Genomic DNA, 19,563 nt, shown 5'->3' on the forward strand with positions numbered 1-19,563 from the left:
AAACGTAATCTACAACATTCTGCTTCTGGCTGATTATTTTCATTTTCAGAAAATTTAAGACAAAGCTTGGAAAAGCCAATGTGTTTTAGGAAAAGTAAATTGTGACGATGATAGATGGTTATACACGATGGTACGTATTTAAGACGTTGCCACAAGTGCAGAAAAGTAACCCACCTCTCTGATAGGCTGCGAGAAGTACTTTAATCGTGTCGTGCATGTTGTGTGTCTTTAGTGGCACAAAATGAAAGGGTAAAACATTTGTGTGGCGTCTGATTTCGTCCGAAGTCGTTAAAACATTGATTTGGCAAATAATTGTGCCTTTCCGTCGTGATCTAGCGACAAACTGCTATTGGCTGGAAAAAACTACGTCACACCAAAACAGCACTGCGAGTCTGCTACACATTTTTTCCACCCGCATTCGGGGAACTCTGCCTCTGATTGGCTAGTAGTCGTGGCCTCCGTTGGTTAGACTGGGGTAAGGGTTAGCCAATCAGAGGCAGAGGTTTTCCCGGAACGTCATTGGGGGGGCGTCGCTTCGAGCCCTCTTGTACTTCCGGGTTTACTATTGTTTCACTGCCATGTGCGCGCTACTTCACATGACAACTAGCTATGCAGCCAACATCAGGATAACTGTTTTTCCGGTATAGTCGATCTATAGTCTAGACACAATGTCTTTGGTTAGCCGAAGTATGTGATGATCGCAGCTGTCAAACTCAAACTTAGCCGAACAAGACAAGTTCTTTCCTTCACGTCAACTCAGAACTGGAGTATCTGCTCAGCATGGCACTGTACACGAAAGCCGCCGAGATCCTGGAGAAAGTTCAGAGGAAGGAGGGAGCTGTGAAGACCTTGGTCTACGACAGCAAATTTCGAAACATAAAGCAGCTTTTTGCCCTGGTCTGCGAGACACAGAAGTATTCGTCTGTCCTCCAAAAGATTATCGAGTCCACCAAACTCCTTAAACAAACCAAGCTCAAACTGAACCTGGCCATGGTGCTGGTGTATGACCTGGTAATGGGCCGGGGGCTTAAGTGTGGTGGAAACTGGAAGGTCGTCATGATGAAGCATCGCTCCCGGCTGCAGGCGGAGCTGGCCCGAATTAAGATCAGACACAAGGTCAGCCGGAATCAAGACCTGCTACCGGCAGGCACCCAGTACCCAGAGGCCGATCAACTCCCCAGGTACGTGCGTGTGAATACTCTGAGAACTACAGTGGAGGACGCCGTTGACTATCTCAAGAGGGAAGGTTTCTTCTATTTGGGACAGGCCTACATTCTGGATAACTTGAATCTAAAGGCGAAAGCCTTTGTGAGGGACATACACCTTCCAGACTTATTGGTCTTCTCTCCTAAGACAGACTTCCACGACCACTTCCTGTACAAAGCTGGGCACATTATTCTGCAGGACAAGGCAAGCTGCCTCCCTGCCCATCTTCTCAACCCCCCGCTCGGCAGTCATGTCATCGATGCCTGCGCTGCACCGGGCAACAAAACCAGCCACCTTGCTGCCATCATGAAGAACAAAGGGAACCTGTTTGCCTTTGATTTAGATGCCAAGCGTCTGTCCACCATGGCCACGCTCCTCCTGCGTGCAGGGGTCACGTGTCAGCATCTGGCCAATCAGGACTTTTTAAAGGTGGATTTTGGAGACCCCCGGTATAAAGATGTGGAGTATATCCTACTGGACCCCTCATGCAGTGGATCAGGTGTGTGTCTGAGGTCTCTGGTTTTATGTGCCTGTAGGAATGAGCGGAATCAACACTCTCAGTTAAAAGCCGATACTTTATTGTGGCATCACTGCCATCTACTGTCACATCAAAGAATCAGTTTTTAAATGTTGATCGTTCTACCCGCTCATCAATATGTGATGTTCTGTCAGTTTAAAGCTGAAATCCATGAATTTCCTGATCTGTTCCTCCCTCTAGCGGTGAGAGCTAGGAACAAGTGTTGTCACTTGTGTGCCATCAGCTCAGCAAAGTAAACAGCCCCCACCCTTGTAAAAATGGCATGCAAAGCTAACACAGGCAATCTAATGTAATACAAACTACATTAACTGCATCGAAACACACTATGGAAACACTCCTGTACTATAATATTGATTGTAGAATCAATAGATTACCTGTCCAACAGAAGCATGACCCCGTCATCTCATTTCAATCCTTTTTTTGTTCGGCCTACCCATTCCTAAAATGTCAACAGGGATGCAAAGAGTGTCCCTAATCACAGTGAAGATGGCAGTTAGTATTATGTAGCCTGACTGTATTGTCCAGAGGAACAAATTAAGTATTTATTGATGGACAAAAATCCTGGATTTCAGCTTTAATTTGACACCAAATCTTTTGTCCTGAAGTGTATGTTTAAAAATCAAAAGGGCTCTCAGCTACCTCCTGAGGTTCAACGAGTGGCGACAGCAAAGGAACACAAGACTTCCCCCCTTTAAAGAAAATCTGTGTTGTATTTCATCCAGTTTGGCACTTTGAGGTGCTTACAGATTTTGACTTTAGAACGCCCAATGAAGCCCTGGTTTCTAGAATACATTAATGAGGACTTGTTGAGAGAAACACAGTTGGATATCCTAACAAATATGGATCACATTAGCGTTTGTTTTTATCAGACTACACAGCATGACAAAATGTGTGTGTGTGTTTGCATGTGTGCGTGCATTTATGTGTGCGTATATATATATGTATATACACACACATCAATTCTTTGTTTAACCACATTAGCAGCTGATGAGTGCACGACAGGCCTGTACAGCAATGCATTGAAACTTTTTTTTTCCTGTATCTGTGTTGATATTCCGCTCCTCGTTAGTTGAGCACTTATAACACCATTGACAGTTTCGGAAAAAAAACGCTATATATATATACATCGTATGTGTGTGTGTGTGTGTATGTATGTATGTATGTATGTATGTATGTTACCGGGTAGCACGGTGGCCAAGTGGTTAGCAGTGTTGCCTCACAGCAAGAAGATCCTGGGTTCAAACCCCAGGCCATCCCAGGTCCTTTCTGTGTTGAGTTTACATGTTCCCATATCTGCGTGGGTTTCCTCCAGGTGCTCCGGTTTCCTCCCACCATCAAAAAGACATGCATGTTAGGGTTAATACTCCTGTCTGTGCCCCTGACCAAGGCAATGGAAAGAAAAACGGGAGTTGATCCCTGGGTGCTGCAGCTGCCCACTGCTCTTATACAATAGGATGGGTTAAGTGCAGAGAAAAACTACATTATAAGACTATAAGTCGTTGTAAGAATACAATGTCGAATAAAGTGGCTTTCATGTGTGTTTTCTACCAGGCATGGTATGTTTGAGGGAGGATGCCGCCTCCTGTGACAAGGAGAAGGAGCAGCGTCGCCTGGCGTCCCTGGCCTCCTTCCAGCTCCTTTGCCTGAACCATGCCCTCAAGTTTCCTCGCCTGCAGCGCCTGGTGTATTCCACCTGCTCCATCCACACCCAGGAGAACGAGGAGGTTGTCTCTGCCTGTCTGCAAGAGAATCCCAGCTTCAGGTAGCAAGTTCTCCCCTGGTTTATCTCACGAAGCTCTGAAAGTAAATCATCCCTTTTTTCCATCCATTCTGGTGGATGATTGACTCTGTCACTGTACCATCTAACAGTGAGGAAAGAATAAATATTAAGAAAAATGAACAGTAACACCAAACTGTTTGCTTTGCTAGGCCTTGAATGCCTTTGTTCATTTCCCCCTCCCACAGGCTGGTTCATGTGATGCCGCAGTGGCCAGAGCGAGGCTTGCAGCCACTCAGTCAGTGTCTGCGTGCCAGCACAACCAAGACCCTCACCCACGGCTTCTTTGTGGCTCTCCTGGAAAGATGCACAGAGGGGGAGAGTCAAAACCAGGAGCAAACTGTTCCAGTAATGTAAATATTTTAAAGATTTATGTCCATGTCGTATGAAGTTGACATATATCATGAAAATAATCTTGAAAAATTGGAGCAGTTGGAGTATTTGAATTTCACTTGTTTGATTTTCAAGCCTAAATTTGATGCTTATAATTCCCGTTCAACTTGATTTTTTTTGTTGCATAAGATAAACACTAAAACGCTGAACACATTACAGTAACTGAGGTAACACATTACTTGAGTTACATCGGCCATGTGGGGTTGCATCAGCAGAACAACCAACCATCATTGTTGGAAGTTGAGCCACAGTTGAAAATACCACAGTACATACACGCTGCCCCCAAATCAGACTCTGAAATACTTATGCTCTTTAGGATTTTCTTTGTGTGCATGTGCAAACAATGAATAATAATACTTTAACTCCTATCAACCTCGAAGTACTTAACAATGATTTATGGTCGTACTGCATATATACCCATTTAAAGCAAAGATGTATACCAAATGGCCAAAGTATGTGGACACCTTGAACATCATACCCATATGTGCTTATTGAACATCTCATTCCAAAACCATGGGCATTAATATGGAGGGCATTAATGTGGCGTTGGTCACCCCTTTGCTGCCATAACCCCCTCCACTCTTCTGGGGAGGCTTTCTACTAGTTTTTGGAACGTGGCTGCAGGGATTCTCTCCCATTCAGCCACAAGAGCATCATGCCCTAATCCCACTGGACAAAAAACACACTAACACCTGCTAACATCTGGCTTTTATCTTTCTTTTTTTTTGTGTGGAATTTTCCCCCTTTTTCTCCCCATTTCTACTTGGCCAATTACCCCACTCTTCCAAGCCATCCCAGTCGCTGCTCCACTTCTTCTGCTGATCCAGGGGGGGCTGCAGACTACCACATGCCTCCTCCGATACATGTGGAGTCGCCAGCCGCTTCTTTTCACCTGACAGTGAGAAGTTTCACCAAGGGGACGTAGCGCATGGGAGGATCACGCTATTCCCCCCCAGTTCCCCCTCCCCCCTGAACAGGTGCCCTGACCGACCAGAGGAGGCGCTAGTGCAGTGACCAGGACACATACCCACATCCGGCTTCCCACCCGCAGACACGGCCAGTTGTGTCTGTAGGGACGCCTGGCCAAGCCGGAGATAACGCGGGGATTCGAATTGTCGATCCTCGTGTTGATAGGCAATGGAATAGACCACTGTGCTACCCGTACACCTGGCGTTTATCTTTAGTGGGAAAGGTTACAATCGGCATTCAGTCCCAGGACGAATGACTGCTGTAGTCACGGGTATTTATCGGTTCCAGCTCCAATTGGCAGTGATGGAAACATGATACCCGGGTAGATGTGCTAATTTTTGCCATGCCAAAAAGTGATCACCAAAAACTGACTGCCATCTACAGTTTCCACTTACCAAAAAGTGATTGCAGCTCCTACCTTGTGACTGAAAGGTTGTTTCTGCCTCAAAATAACTTGAAATATATAAACTGATACAGCTTGTGGACGGCAATCAGTTTTTGGCAGCCAATCACTTTTTGGCATGACACCGGTGCGTTCGTGACGTTGAATGTGACACACCGGGAAAAAAAAACAAAACAAAGACATCCTTGTCCCCTGGCAATGGCAAAGGGGTCAATCGCCTACTTTTAGTGGTTTATCCCACATTTAAAAAACCTGCTTATATACGTTAATTTGGTGGAAAGGAAGCATTAGTGAGGTCGGCACAGAAGTTGGGGAGAAGGCCTGGCTCGCAGTCAGCATTCCAAATCATGCCAAAGGTGTTGGATGGGGTTTAGGTCAGGGCTCTGCAGGCCAGTCAAGTTCTTCCACACCAAACCTGGCAAACCATGTCTTTATGGACCTTGCTTTGTGCATAGGGTATTGTCTTGCTGAAACAGGAAAAAGCCTTCCCGCAAAGTTGGAAGTACACAATTCTCTAGAATGTCATTGCTTGCTGTAGTGTTAAGATTTCCCTTCACCAGAACTAACAGGCCAAGGCCAAACCATAAAAAAAAAAGCCTCAGACCATTACTCCTCCTCCAACTTTACAGTTGGCACCTTTCATTCTGGCAGGTAGCATTCTCCAAACCCAAATTAGTCCGGTCCGTCAGACTGCCAGATAATGAAGTGTGACTCATCACTCGAACATGTTTCCAATGCTCCAGAGTCCAATGGCGGTGTGCTTCACACCACTCCAACGCTTTGCATTGTGCATGGTGAGCTTAGGCTTGTGTGTAGCTGCTCGGAAATGGAAACCCAATTCCTGAAGAACAGCTCTTGTGCTGACATTGCTTCCAGAGGCAGTTTGGAAATCAGTAGTGAGTGTTGCAACCATGGACAGATGATTTTTACTCGCTATGTGCTTCAGCACTCGGCGATCCTGTTCTGCCTACCACTTCATGGCTGAGCTGTTGTTGCTCTGAGATGTTTCCACTTGACAATAACAGACTTAGAGTAGACTGGGGCAGATCTAGCAGGGCAGAGATTTGACAAACTGACTTGTTGGAAAGGGGGCATCCTAAGACACTGCCATGTTGAAAGTCACGAGCTCTTCAGTATGACCCATTCTACTGCCAGTGTTTGTCTATAGAGAATACATGGCAGTGTGTTTAATTCTATGCATCAATGGATGTGGCTGAAATAACCAAACCCACCCATTAGTAGAAGGGGTGTCCACATGCTTCTGGCCATAAAGTGTATGTGGTACCATGTCCGCACCCAGCTGAACACTGAATATGAATTCTAGCTCATTAATTCAAATAGCAGACAAATAAAGCAAATGTGTAAACTGAAAATCACAAGATTTCCACAGTTCAGCAGGAAAACAATTATTCCGTCTCTTGCAGCAACTCCAGCCCAAAAGTGACGCCCTGTGATCCATCGACCCATGAAGAGAAGCCCTCGGCTTCTATAGAAGAGCCCAATATGAGTGAGGAGGAGACCAAGGACAAGGCTGCACCTGCTGAAGGACAGACTGTCATTACGGCTGCCAAAAAGAAGAGAAAGAGGAAGAAGAAGAAAAAGAAGTCAACAGAAGCAGTGTAAAGCGAAACTTAAAAATGGTTCCATCGTCTTGTGTGGGGGATATGCCATTCACATGGACTCTCATACATTTCTTATCAAATTCCCGGGGAATGTAACTGAAAAAATAAAAATTGTCTTGTTTGTGTCATTGTTATTATTATTATTGTTATTATTGTTAGCTGTTGCTCCTAAAGATGCTCGAACTTTTCTGCACTATTGAGCAATTAACGAGGTTAAAAACAATATATTGTTTCAAAGTTTATCGGATAGAGAGGGACCAAATGGGAAATGGGGACCATGGTCCCCATTAGGATAGAAAAACCTGAAACCACCTACTTTGTGGGGACATTTTATGGGTCCCCATGAGGAAAAGGGTCTATTTTAGGATTAGGACTTGGTTTGGTGTTAAGGTTAGAATTAGGATTAGGGTAGGGTAAGGGTTAAAATTAGGCATGTAGTTATGATGGTTAAGGGCCAGGGAATGTAGTCAGTGAGGGGCCCCCACAAGTATAGGGTGACATGGTGTGTGCGCGCGCATCATTTGGGTTTGAGAGTGAGATGAAAATTGTTGGGCCTTGAAGCTTTTTATATCAGAAATTCAGCTACTAGTTAAAATGTCAGTTTTTGTTATCAGAAATGTAATTACAATTCATACTTCAAATCTTAACTAGATAGAATAATTTTTGGTTTCAAACATTTTTTTTACTACTACTATTACTTTTGGCTGCTCCCGTTAGGGGTCGCCACAGCGGATCATCCGTTTCCATTTCTTCCTGTCTTCTGCGTCTTCCTCTGTCACACCAGCCACCTGCATGTCTTCCCTCACCACATCCATAAACCTCCTCTTTGGCCTTCCTCTTCTCCTCTTCCCTGGCAGCTTCATATTCAGCATCCTTCTCCCAATATACTCAGCATCTCTCCTCCACACATGTCCAAGCCATCTCAATCTTGCCTCTCTTGCTTTGTCTCCAAACCGTCCAACCTGAGCGGTCCCTCTAATATAATCATTCCTAATCCTGTCCTTCTTCGTTACTCCCAGTGAAAATCTTAGCATCTTCAACTCTGCCACCTCCAGCTCCGCCTCCTGTCTTTTCGTCAGTGCCACTGTCTCCAAACCATATAACATAGCTGGTCTCACAACCATCTTGTAAACTTTCCCTTTAACTCTTGCTGATACCCTTCTGTCGCAAATCACTCCTGACACACTTCTCCACCCACTCCAACCTGCCTGCACTCTCTTTTTCACCTCTCTACTGCACTCCCTGTTACTTTGGACAGTTGACCCCAAGTATTTAAACTCAAATGCCTTTGTCGACTCCACTCCTTGCATCCTGACCATTCCACTGTCCTCTCTCATTCACGCATAGGTATTCCGTCTTGCTCCTACTGACTTTCATTCCTCTTCTCTCCAGTGCATACCTTCACCTCTCCAGGCTCTCCTCAACCTGCACCCTACTCTTGCTACAGATCACAATGTCATCCGCGAACATCATCGTCCATGGAGACTCCTGCCTGATCTTGTCCGTCAACCTGTCCATCACCATTGCAAACAAGAAAGGGCTCAGAGCCGATCCTTGATGTAATCCCACCTCCACCTTGAACCCATCTATCATTCCAACTGCACACCTCACCATTGTCACACTTCCCTCATACGTATCCTGCTCCACTCCTACATACTTCTCTGCAACTCCTGACTTCCTCATACAATACCACACCTCCTCTCTTGGCACTCTGTCATAAGCTTTCTCTAAATGTACAAAGACACAATGCAACTCTTTCTGGCCTTCTCTATATTTCTCAATCAATATTCTCAAAGCAAACATCGCATCTGTGGTGCTCTTTCGTGGCATGAACCCATACTGCTGTTCGCTGATCATCACCTCTCCTCTTAACCTAGCTTCTATTACTCTTTCCCAAATCTTCATGCTGTGGCTGATCAACTTTATACCTCTGTAGTTGTTACAGTTCTGCACATCGCCCTTGTTCTTGAAAATCGGTACCAGTATGCTTCTTCTCCACTCCTCAGGCATCCTCTCACTTTCCAAGATTGTGTTAAACAATCTAGTTAAAAACTCCACTGCCATCTCTCCTAAACATCTCCATGCCTCCACAGGTATGTCATCAGGACCAACTGCCTTTCCACTCTTCATCCTCTTCATAGCTGCCCTCACTTCCTCCTTGCTAATCCGCTGAACTTCCTGATTCACTATCCCTACATCATCCAACCTTCTCTCTCTCATTTTCTTCATTCATCAGCCCCTCAAAGTATTCCTTCCACCTTCTTAGCACACTCTCCTCGCTTGTCAGCACATTTCCATCTCTATCCTTGATCGCCCTAACTTGCTGCACATCCTTTGCAGCTTGGTCCCTCTGTGTAGCCAATCGGTACAAGTCCTTTTCTCCTTCCTTAGTGTCTAATCTGTCATACAACTCACCATACGCCTTTTCCTTTGCCTTTGCCACCTCTCTCTTTGCTTTACGCTGCATCTCCTTGTACTCCTGTCTACTTTCTTCATCTCTCTTACTATCCCACTTCTTCTTTGCCAACCTTTTCCTCTGTATAATTTGCTGTACTTCCTCATTCCACCACCAAGTCTCCTTGTCTTCCTTCCTCTGTCCTGATGACACACCAAGTACCTTCCTAGCTGTCTCCCTCACTATTTCTGCAGTGGTTGTCCAGCCATCTGGCAACTCTTCACTACCACCCAGTGCCTGTCTTAACTCCTGCCTGAACTCCACACAACAGTCTTCCTTCTTCAACTTCCACCATTTGATCTTTGGCTGTGTCTTCACTCGCTTCCTCTTCTTGGTCTCCAAAGTCATCCTACAGACCACCATCCGATGCTGCCTAGCTACGTTCTCCCCTGTCACCACCTTGCAGTCTCCAATCCCTTTTAGATGGCGCCTTCTACATAAGATATAGTCCACCTGTGTGCACTTTCCTCCACTCTTGTATGTCACCCTGTGTTCCTCCCTCTTCTTGAAATATGTATTCACCACAGCCATTTCCATCCTTTTCGCAAAATCGACCACCATCTGTCCTTCCACATTTCTCTTCTTGACTCCATACCTTCCCATCACCTCCTCATCACCTCTGCTCCCTTCACCAACATGTCCATTGAAGTCCGCTCCAATCACCACTCTCTCCTCCTTGGGTACCCTCTCCACCATGTCGTCCAACTCACTCCAGAATTCTTCTTTTTCATCCATCTCACACCCAACTTGCGGGGCATATGCGCTGATAACATTCAGCAATACAACTTCAATTTACAGCTTCATACTCATCACTCTGTCTGACACTCTCTTCACCTCCAGTATGCTCTTGACATACTCTTCCTTCAGAATTACCCCTACCCCATTACTCCTCCCATTCACACCATGGTAGAAGAGTTTGAACCCACCTCCGATACTCCTGGCCTTACTCCCCTTCCACCTGGTCTCTTGCGCACACAGTATGCCTACCTTTCTTCTTTCCATCATGTCAGCCAGCTCTCTCCCTTTACCAGTCATAGTGCCAACATTCAAAGTTCCAACTCTCACCTCCACACACCTTACCCTTGCTCCTCTCTAGCTGCCTCTGGACATGCTTTCCCCCTCTCCTTCTCCTTCGCCCAACAGTAGCATAGTTTCCACCGACACCCTGCTGGTTAACAGTACCGTTGGCGGTCGTTGGTAACCCGGGCCTCGACCGATCCGGTATGTAAGTCTTATTTATGATCCGCATATTTGATTTGGCAAAGATTTTACGCCGGATGCCCTTCCTGACGCAACCCTCCCCATTTGTCCGGGCTTGGGACCGGCACTAAGGATGCACTGGCTTGTGCATCCTCGATGGCTGGGTTCAAACATTTTTTTTTTACTAACTTGTCAAAATACCAATTGGTTGCCAGTGGTTGGCCAGATCGCTGAAATTCAGACGCTGATCTTGATATTGAAACTTATATCGAGAACTCCTTTATTGATATGTACCAGACGCTTTTTCAATTGTGATATGAAAATGGATATTTTTACGAGTGAAATGTAAACGATAGCGGTTTTACAACGTCCAGCCTGTAGAGGGCAGGACAGGGGAGTCTACTTCTTGGAGGGCGGGACGTCATAGCCAGACTGCGGCTTTCGTAATGTTTACGCAAAATGTTTTGTAACAGTTTTGAGTGCGCATCAACTGTGAGTAGGAGTCTGGAAGGAAGTGCCGGCCAGGTAAACAGACCTGTGGTCTTCAATCAACATGCCACTTAATCTAATTCTCAATGGCAGCTATTGATAGCCACGCAAATGGTTTCCCCCCCGCATTTTGCGCCTTTCCCTTGAAAAATGTTTAGTCCTTAGTGTTTACAAGTTGTTAATTAGTATACCCAGTTATCCTGAGTATTTTAGGCGTCATCTCCACCCTTAGCAGGTGCCGTTCTGTTGCATACAGTGCTGGTGACTGCAGGATGACCCAAGTGCCCAAAGTTCGTCTCTCGGGGGGTTTGGAGATCTGCCGGGTCTTAAACGGCATGTGGCAGGTCTCCGGGTTCCATGGCACGGTGGATCGACGCAAAGCAGGTATGAATGAAATGATCATATCGCATTTAAAACTGCTGTCATGCTTATTAATATCATTATCATTCATATCTATGAATGTTCTCATTCGTCCAGGTCATGGTTATCCAAAGGAGTTGAATCAAGTGCAACTGGCCTTGCACTTGATTCAACTCCTTTGGATCATCATTCGTATTATAAGCACGCTGCACTTGAAAAACATGGCGAGCGTAACAGAAAGATATATGTAAGTCAAGAGAGAATGAGACGTTTGATTGGATTGCTCACAGTTACACATAACATGCACATTTACACAGCAAGAAAAGTAAGAGCAGCAAAACAAGACAACTATAAAAAGTAAATATATGGGTGCAGATCAAAGTATGAGCAATATTAAAGGTTGGGGCAGGGAAGTCGTTGCAACGTTATCTCCTCTAAAAGAAAAACTAAACTTTCCTGAAATGTTCAGTGCCATCCATCTGGTAAACTGCACAGGTAAAAAAAAAAAAGCAAAAATATATTTAGGAGGTGTATAACAATCTGAATTCCTTTTTTATATTATGGTATATCAGCTGTTGTATACTATGTATGTATGCTCATATTTTCTCCATCGGGTACCCTATCAGATACATCCAGAGAAGAAACCTCCCTCTCTTCAACCCTTATCTGTGTTTTCTGCCTTGTTCTTCCAGTGGAGGCCATGCAGGCCTATGTAGACACTGGTCTGACCACATTCGACATGGCGGACATTTACGGCCCCGCTGAAGAGATATTTGGACAATTCAACAGCCAGGTATAAGCCAACATACTGAAAATGACAATTATACAAAACACAAAAGAACTTCAAATTACATTAAAATTGTTCTGCACACTCCACCATCAGCATCACGTATCACTGATAAGACAAGTGATGATGCAACTTTCAAAGGCCTGTCTGTCACATAGCCCATTTACAAGGGCAATAAGCAGTGAAAGGATTGTTTTTGCAACTCCAAAACTGCAAGAGAGAAATGGAACAACAATAATATTAAAATGTGAATAAAATAAAAATGCAATAAAAATAAAATACAATGTAAAAAGGTGAAAAATATCCAGGGGAGTATACAGAAGATATATGCCGATAAACACATATGTGCAGTTGGTGTATACAAGTATGCAAATAGACTGAATGAATAAAGTGTCTTTGGTAGAGTGATAAAGTGATAAAAGCGGCCATAGTGTTACAAATGTAATTGTTATTGTTATACAACTGCTATACTACTGTTAGCCTGTCGTGTGTCCATATTCCTGAAATCACAAACATTTAAATAGAATAAAAAACATGTTCTGGGTAGCATTTAGGCTAAAGCAGTGCTTGAATTGGAATCAAAAAGGTGCCAGTACTCTGACTCAGCAACTGCTCGGCACACACGCTTGTGGCTCTCATGGGTACCATGTGTTTTTGCCTGGTTTGCCTAGATAAACCTTATACTAGTTGCTTAGATAAACCACATAGTAGTTGATCATTTTCAGATACATTTCCCTGTAAAGAATAATAACAATAATAATAATGAGTAAAAAAAAACTTCAAACCTTATCTTCAAATTTATTTAGTTCGTATTTTTGTTCAGGAAAAGAGGGTTTTTCTAAATTGATACAATGTACAGTGAGTTGGCAACTGTGTGTGGTTTTATTGTAGTTTCTGCTGTAGTAATAGTAGTTTCTGTTGTAGTTTATTGGAGTTTCTGCTGGCTTGTTTGTTCTGTCTCTCAAGTTGCTTGCCCTGGTCCCAGCTCTGTCATCTCTGATTGAAGTAGCATATCTGCAAATTAGACACAAACAATTAGAGAGAGACAGAGACAGACAGAGAGAGAGAGATGACCACTTGATTATACAAGTGTCTTGGAATAAAGATATCACAAATTAGGTACTCACTCTTGAATTTGTCTGTCTAGTCCTCTCCATCCAGAGAGGGAGACCAGTTTTCTTTTTCCATTTCTGCTCCCTGTACATAAATAGAAATATCGTTTAACTAATCACTCAAATCAATACTGTGACGGTCAAGATGGGTCAACAATTAAGTGTTGGGGTGCATATTATAAATGTGTGACTAAGGAGCATAATTTTAACATACAACTTATATTTTTAAACATTTCAGTGAGAACTTTAGAAGCAACTTATGAGAACTTGTGATTATCTACTTATATAAGTACACATCATATAATGAAATATTAAGTGTTTCTAGACATTTATACAGTTTGAAGCATTTGTAATAATGAAAAAACTGGTTTAAGCAGGTGGTTTTAATGTCATTGCTGATCGGTAGGTATTCATTTTATATACTTTTTCCATATTAGTATGTATTGATTTATACTCACATTCTTAAAAAAGGCTCCAGAGTGCCTTGGGAACAGCAGCATCAGGGCTGGAGGACGTTAGCGGGGGAGAAGGCTCTGTGGGAGCCACTGGACTTGGAGCAGGGGGATCGACCAGAGAAGGCTCCCAGTCAGACAAAGTTTCTAACAGCATTTTCTGTATTTGCAGTTGCACCAGTATTAATGGGAGTTTCTTGTCCGGCGACAACCGCCACTATTAAGCCAGGCGAACATTTTCGAAATAACGTTTTGGTAGCTAGCTAACTTAGCTACATTTTCAGTGACAAAGCACCTTTGGAGGGCTCCATGCACGTCAATACGTTGCATTCTGGGTAGAGAAGTCTTAATATGATATTATATAATTAGCTTGAATTTCACAGGCTCTTCTTAGGAACTACATAGATGGTGTTTGAGATGGGATTAATGACGCACTCTGTAGAAGCCCATTAAAACCACAGGCACTACAATATGGGTACCTAGATGCATCATGAGGTGGCAGTATGCAGTAAGAAGTACCGGTACACAAATGGTTAAAAATCAGAAGTCCCGGTACTGCGTACTGATGAGTACCGGCCCAATTCAAGCACTGAAAGGCAGTATCAACTATTGCAAATACAGTATCTGATGGGAATCATGCAATAAAATACAAGTTTTGAATGAAAAAAATCTAATAAATTCCTTCAGAAAATATATATATTCCGTCTGTATGTTTGTCAATCTGACAGATGGACACCCATACAGATAGCTAGACAGTCAGATAGACCAATTAAACAGTTCTATCACCTTCAAATCAATCAGGTGTTCAGCTGGTCAATAGGCAGAGTATTTTTTTCAGTCCATTAAATTGAAAACTGCTGTCATGAGCCAGGATCTGAATAAGGGAAGAACCTAGATGGTTTATGAATTGCAGTGAAATTGTATGCTAAGCTAATATGTGTAATCCTCAGGTTTCCTCCATGGTTAGAACTACGAGCAGAGAAATCGATAGGTGTAAACCATTGTGTTAGGCTCAGTCACCCATAAACCCAAATGAATCTAACCTACCTAATATGGTAGTACATTCACATTAGCTCCACAAGGGGTCATTCGTTTGTTTGTGTGTGTGTGTGTGTGTGTGTGTGTGTGTGTGTGTGTGTGTGTGTGTGTGTGTGTGTGTGTGTGTGTGTGTGTGTGTGTGTGTGTGTGTGTGAGTTTAAGTATGTAGAACAAGAACGGGGGAGTAAGAGTCATGGACACATAGGTGAAGTGAAACAGGCATCTGAGACAGCTTTATTTTTCAACTCCAAACAAAGACCACAATAAAAGATCTGTATGTTGTACACATGCATTCCTTTCCTGTTGGCCCCCTCCTGCCCACTTCTTGATTGATTGTGGTTATATCCAATTTCAGTGCACAAAAAAACATACACACACACAGATTCAAACACGCTCATACATACACACACAGTAACACATTCTTTCTCCAGCATACTGTACTCTCTCTCTGTCTGTCTTTCTCACCATGTCTCTGTCACTCTCTCTCTGTCTCTCTGTCTCTCTCTCTCTGTCTCTCTCTCTCTCTCTCTCTCTCTCTCTCTCTCTCTCTCTCTCTCCTCTCTCTCTCTCTCTCTCTCTCTCTCTCTCTCTCACACACACACACAAGGTTTTGTGGCTGATGTGTCGTGACAGTCTAATAGTATTGACTGTGGCCCGAGCCATTTACCTGGAATATTGTCCAGAGAGAGCACTCTTTTCTGTGTGTGTGTGTGTGTGTGTGTGTGTGTGTGTGTGTGTGTGTGTGTGTGTGTGTGTGTGTGTGTGTGTGTGTGTGTGTGTGTGTGTGTGTGTGTGTGTGTGTGTCTATCTTCAGTACGATCACCGCCTGCCTCATAGCAACTCATCTCTTTACACCGGTGTGCACTTCTCTTTCTCCTTTTCTTTCATTCCCTTGTCATGTGTCTCCTCACTCATTGTCTATCTCACAGCAGTTTACAATCATATGCTTCATTTCTCTTGCCCTCCCCTCTCTCTTACAAACACACACACACGCACACATTAACAGTCACATGTGCACAGTGCACACACACACACACACACACACACACACACACACACACACACACACACACACACACACACACACACACACACACACACACACACACAGAGTTTAGGAACAACAGCAGTCATCAAAACCTACAATTACCCACCTTTAAAAAAAAGTACAACTTTTTAAATTATAAAACTGCACAGTATTTGTTAATATTGTACAATAAAACAAGTAAAGGGACGGCACAGTGGCGCAGTGGTTAGCACAGTCGCCTCACAGCAAGAAGGTCCTGGGTTCGAGCCCTGGGGTAGTCCAACCTTGGTGGGTCATCCCGGGTCGTCCTCTGTGTGGAGTTTGCTCGTTCTCCCCGTGTCTGTGTGGGTTTCCTCTGGGGGCTCCGGTTTCCTCCCACAGTCCAAACACATGTAGGTCAGGTGAATCGGCCGTACTAAATTGTCCCTAGGTATGAATGTGTGTGTGTGTGTGTGTGTGTGTGTGTGTGTGTGTGTGTGTGTGTGTGTGTGTGTGTGTGTGTGTGTGTGTGTGTGTGTGTGTGTGTGCCCTATGTGATGGCCTGGTGGCCTGTCTACCAGGGTGTCTCCCCACGACCCTGAGAGCAGGATAAGTGGTTCAGATAAAGGATGGATGGAAAACAAGTAAAGATATTGTTTGGTCAACCACACAGCAGAATAAAATGCATGATAAGCGTAAAATCATTTTTGGGGGCGTCCGGGTGGTATAGTGGTCTATTCCATTGCCTACCAACACGGGGATCACCGGTTCAAGTCCCTGTGTTACCTCCGGCTTGGTCGGGGCATCCCTACAGACACAATTGGCTGTGTCTGTGGGTGGGAAGCCGGATGTGGGTATGTGTCCTGGCCGCTGCACTAGCGCCTCCTCTGGTCGGTCGGGGCGCCTGTACGGGAGGGAGGGGGAACTAGGGGGAATAGCGTGATCCTCCCACGCGCTATGTCCCCCTGGTGAAACTCCTTACTGTCAGGTGAAAAGAAGCGGCCGGCAACTCCGCATGTATCAGAGGAGACATTGTGGTAGTCTGCAGCCCTCCCTGGATCAGCATCGGGGGGTGGAGCAGTGACCGGGAAGCCTCGGAAGAGTCGGGTAATTGGCCAAGTACAATTGACAATTGGGGAGAAAGGGAGGGGGGTCCAAAACAACAACAACAACAAAAATGGCAACGTTTTTCTAACTTAAATTTTAATTTTTGAATCCTAAGCTAAAGTCATCTGGAAGTCCCGCACCAGCTCTGCAGGGTCTAACTAAATGGGTTCCTAGACCAGGCCCGATGGATCGCACGGTGAGTTGGGGAAAGATGGGTCTAAGTGTAACTGGTGCTGAAACTAGTAGCTTGCAACTAATTTATCCATCCACTAGAGGACAGTGTGTCCCTTCCAAAGAGGGCACAGACTCTAGGAGGCCTCACTACCTTACTTGGTACATGTTGACACACTCAATTGATGAGTGCATTAGTTATGTTATTTTAACGCCATATTAAGGAGGAGAGTCCACCTTTAGGCCTTTCATTTGTTAGCTACAGTGAGTGCAACTGACAAGGGTTTCCTCTCATTGGGATAAGTGATTTTGTCACAATTGACTAACATCAGAATTATCTCTCAAGATGATCACATTGATCTTTCTCCGGGCTCCCTCTCATTGAAAGCAATGGTAAAAAATCTGATTGTAAAACCAATCAAAAAAGAATTTGAAAAGAAAGAAAAACCTGATTGTAAAAATCTCATAATGCAGCGTGATTTTCATGATCATAAATAACTGTAAAATTTCTCCCAAATCCCATGTCTCTCAGTTGCTGTTCATATGTCCGCCAAACTTTTAAGATGAACTTTGCCATCTCCACTTTAATGTCACACTAACATGCTAAGTAGGTGTAAGTGTGCCTCCTACTAGTTTAAGTTGAAGGTGTACCGTTGCACAAAGTTTAATTCATAGGAGACACTGACGATGGTCAGATTTGCTCTTGGGATAAGAAATACAAACTTGTCCTCCATTTCCTGGAGATAAAATAAATCAGTTTTACAATTTCCCCAACACCATTTCCCTTTCTTTCAGCGATGTCTTTTTACTTATTTAGCATTATATATTGCACCAAAGCTGCTCTTTATTGCTTTTATTGGGGTATCAGATGTCAGAGGACGTAGAGATGATTGCTGAGTATTGATTGGTGGATTCGTGTGTCAGTCACTATCTTGAAAACAGTTGCACACTGCACACAATGCCTGGGTCAGGTTACTTGTTGCCCTATGATTTGGCTTACTTAAAAAAAAACTAACACATTCACCATTTACCACAGCAACCATTGCTATGATTCTGCTGTATTTCAACTATGATTAACTCAACTATCTTGTTTGCTCTTAACTTCATAGCTTGGATCAGTATTAAAGTTGTGTTTGGACCGCCCATGTTTGGGACGGTCCGGTCCTTTTAAAGTCACGCTGAAGAAGTAGGTTGCCAGACTGTGTTTTCCGAGCCAGATCAATGTGATTGACTTGCACGATTGGCTATTGTATGACTATTAGGCAAAGGAAGTATCACAAAACAAGGGTTACAACGTAATAGCTCAAAAAGAGAAAAAAAAATAACACTGTTGATACAAATTGTAAACGATGATGGTCCAACGCAAAGTCAACCAACAGTGAGTCAAGAGCCTGTTTTCATTATATGCTGGTTTTGTTGGGAGCATATGGTTGGGTAAAGTTGTACTCATGGTACTGTCAGGCATTTTGAATGAAAGAAAAACGCTGTACACAGACTTTATGTCCTCAAGGACATTTCATCAGCATGGGTGTTTACTTTTGCTTGGGCCTGATCTGAGTGCTTTCCCATTTAAAGAAGGTCTTTCCCTCAGTCACTACACCATCCCCCCTGTTATGCTGTCCTGATGTGATAATAACTGTGACCCCCGTGTCTTCAGGTGGTGGAAAAGGCGGTGCAGTACTCCCTGGCTCGTATGCAGGTTGACACTCTGGACTGTGTTCAGTTTCACTGGTGGGACTACAGAGACAAAAGATATCTGGATGCACTGGGACACCTGTCTGACCTACAGCAAGAGGGGGTCATACGTACGTATGCACACTACACACACACACAATACACTGGTGTGAATGGACAAACATGACACCTTGCATGCATGAGTTGAGCGTAGGGTCCTCACACTTGCACACCCACTGGTTCACACTTGTGCGTGGAGATGATTTTGTACACACCCCAGACATCCATGAACATTGGCCACACATGCCTGCATGTACACTACCGTTCAAAAGTTTGGGATCACCCAAACAATTTCGTGTTTTCCATGAAAAGTCACACTTATTCACCACCATATGTTGTGAAATGAATAGAAAATAGAGTCAAGACATTGACAAGGTTAGAAATAATGATTTGTATTTGAAATAAGATTTTTTTTACATCAAACTTTGCTTTCGTCAAAGAATCCTCCATTTGCAGCAATTACAGCATTGCAGACCTTTGGCATTCTAGCTGTTAATTTGTTGAGGTAATCTGGAGAAATTGCACCCCACGCTTCCAGAAGCAGCTCCCACAAGTTGGATTGGTTGGATGGGCACTTCTTTGAGCAGATTGAGTTTCTGGAGCATCACATTTGTGGGGTCAATTAAACGCTCAAAATGGCCAGAAAAAGAGAACTTTCATCTGAAACTCGACAGTCTATTCTTGTTCTTAGAAATGAAGGCTATTCCATGCGAGAAATTGCTAAGAAATTGAAGATTTCCTACA

The 19,563-nt window shown here is 43.9% G+C and overlaps 2 protein-coding genes across 3 annotated transcripts in view; both read left to right on the forward strand.

Moving 5' to 3' along the window:
- The first annotated feature begins 569 nt into the window (after window positions 1–569).
- On the forward strand, window positions 570–7,036 carry nsun5 (NOP2/Sun RNA methyltransferase 5). Of its 2 annotated transcripts, none has more exons than XM_056274537.1 (4): window positions 570–1,705; window positions 3,296–3,506; window positions 3,710–3,874; window positions 6,711–7,036. In XM_056274537.1, the coding sequence occupies exons 1-4, from the start codon at window positions 781–783 to the stop codon at window positions 6,907–6,909; spliced, it is 1,500 nt and encodes a 499-aa protein (XP_056130512.1). In that variant the 5' UTR covers window positions 570–780; the 3' UTR covers window positions 6,910–7,036. The 2 variants fall into 2 exon arrangements, with proteins under 2 accessions (XP_056130512.1, XP_056130513.1); XM_056274538.1 differs by having other exon boundaries at window positions 3,710–3,869; window positions 6,711–6,882.
- A 4,023-nt stretch (window positions 7,037–11,059) lies between these two features.
- Window positions 11,060–19,563, forward strand: part of LOC130129779 (2,5-diketo-D-gluconic acid reductase A-like) — a 9,619-nt gene continuing 1,115 nt past the window's right edge. Inside the window, exons 1-5 of the mRNA XM_056299424.1 lie at window positions 11,060–11,088; window positions 11,309–11,436; window positions 12,105–12,205; window positions 17,030–17,110; window positions 18,743–18,890. Of these exons, the coding sequence (XP_056155399.1) occupies window positions 11,325–11,436; window positions 12,105–12,205; window positions 17,030–17,110; window positions 18,743–18,890 (442 nt within the window). The 5' untranslated portion in view covers window positions 11,060–11,088; window positions 11,309–11,324. The remainder of the gene's footprint in view (window positions 11,089–11,308; window positions 11,437–12,104; window positions 12,206–17,029; window positions 17,111–18,742; window positions 18,891–19,563) is intronic.

This window comes from Lampris incognitus, chromosome 2 (assembly GCF_029633865.1).
Source record: "Lampris incognitus isolate fLamInc1 chromosome 2, fLamInc1.hap2, whole genome shotgun sequence".
Taxonomy (NCBI): Eukaryota; Metazoa; Chordata; class Actinopteri; order Lampriformes; family Lampridae; genus Lampris; species Lampris incognitus.